The 1,064-nt window shown below is 38.3% G+C and overlaps 1 protein-coding gene across 1 annotated transcript in view; it reads left to right on the top strand.

Annotated features, from left to right (window-relative positions):
• The window catches only part of LOC146662845 (uncharacterized), a 4,847-nt gene extending 3,999 nt beyond the window's left edge, over window positions 1-848 (top strand). Inside the window, exon 4 of the mRNA XM_085417683.1 lies at window positions 527-848. Within this exon, the coding sequence (XP_085273809.1) occupies window positions 527-820 (294 nt within the window). The 3' untranslated portion in view covers window positions 821-848. The remainder of the gene's footprint in view (window positions 1-526) is intronic.
• Window positions 849-1,064: the final 216 nt, after the last annotated feature.

Genomic DNA, 1,064 nt, shown 5'->3' with positions numbered 1-1,064 from the left:
CATAAATGGCCTTTTGTTTACAGAGGCGTATTCCTCTATCAGGAGTACATGTAATAAAATAAAACACAAATGAAAATAAGCACAAAACCAAAACTTTCAGTAATCTTCTCTTATGGTTAACAAAGTTTTATGACTATGTATTATTATAATTACAGTGTCATGGGGGTAGTAGTGTTTTTCTTGTGTCCCATTCAGCTGAGTGTTTTAACTGCACAGTTACAGTGTTATTAATGCAGTATTAATTTAGTATTACTGCAGGATTACATTAGTAGTTTAGCACTGTGTTGGTACCCTGCAAATATTAGCATAGTAGTACTTTAGTGTAACTCAGATGTTACTGTAATATTAAATAAGTATTACTGTAGTATTATGGTGGTAGTATTGTAGTTATTGCAGCCCAGTAAACTGAGTGTGTTGAAACAGTAAAATGTAATTGGACGTCTGCAGAGATGCTCTTTATTTCAGGCGACGTTCAGGATTAAAATGTTGAAGGACTGACTTATACTGTCTTTGTGTCTTTGTTCAGAAGCAGAGCGACACAGATGGATCCAGTTCTCAACCCTGTCATCACTGTGGTGGTGGGAAAGACTTTCGTTGTGACTTTTGTGGAAAAACTTTCAGTCGAAAACATACCCTAAAAGTACATCAACGTAAACACACTGGAGACAAACTGAAATACTGCAAAGAATGTGGGAGAAGCTTCACCAGATTAGTGGATTTAAAAGAACATGAACTGATTCACAGTGGGGTTAAAAAGCACCTCTGTGATCAGTGTGGGTCATCCTTCACCACTGCAAGTGACCGTAAAAGACACAAATGAGTCCACACAGAAGAGAAACCATACAAGTGCAGACACTGTGACAAAAGCTTCTCACAATCAGGCAATCGTAACCTTCATGAACATACACACATGGAAGGAAACTACAGCTGTGACCAGTGTGACAAGAGCTTCAGGAATCTCAGTTCATACGTGTTGCTGCAGCTTCTTTGGTGTTTCGCCACCACCTAAGAAAATACTTTTTTCAGAAAACTGGCTCCAAAGTGCCGTGGCTTGAATCTAACAA

This window comes from Rhamphochromis longiceps, linkage group LG9, assembly GCF_057381845.1.
Source record: "Rhamphochromis longiceps isolate RC_006_pf linkage group LG9, R_longiceps_female_GT1.1, whole genome shotgun sequence".
Classification (NCBI taxonomy): domain Eukaryota; kingdom Metazoa; phylum Chordata; class Actinopteri; order Cichliformes; family Cichlidae; genus Rhamphochromis; species Rhamphochromis longiceps.
Note: the sequence above shows the minus strand (reverse complement) of the source record. Positions and strands in the feature narration are given on the sequence as shown.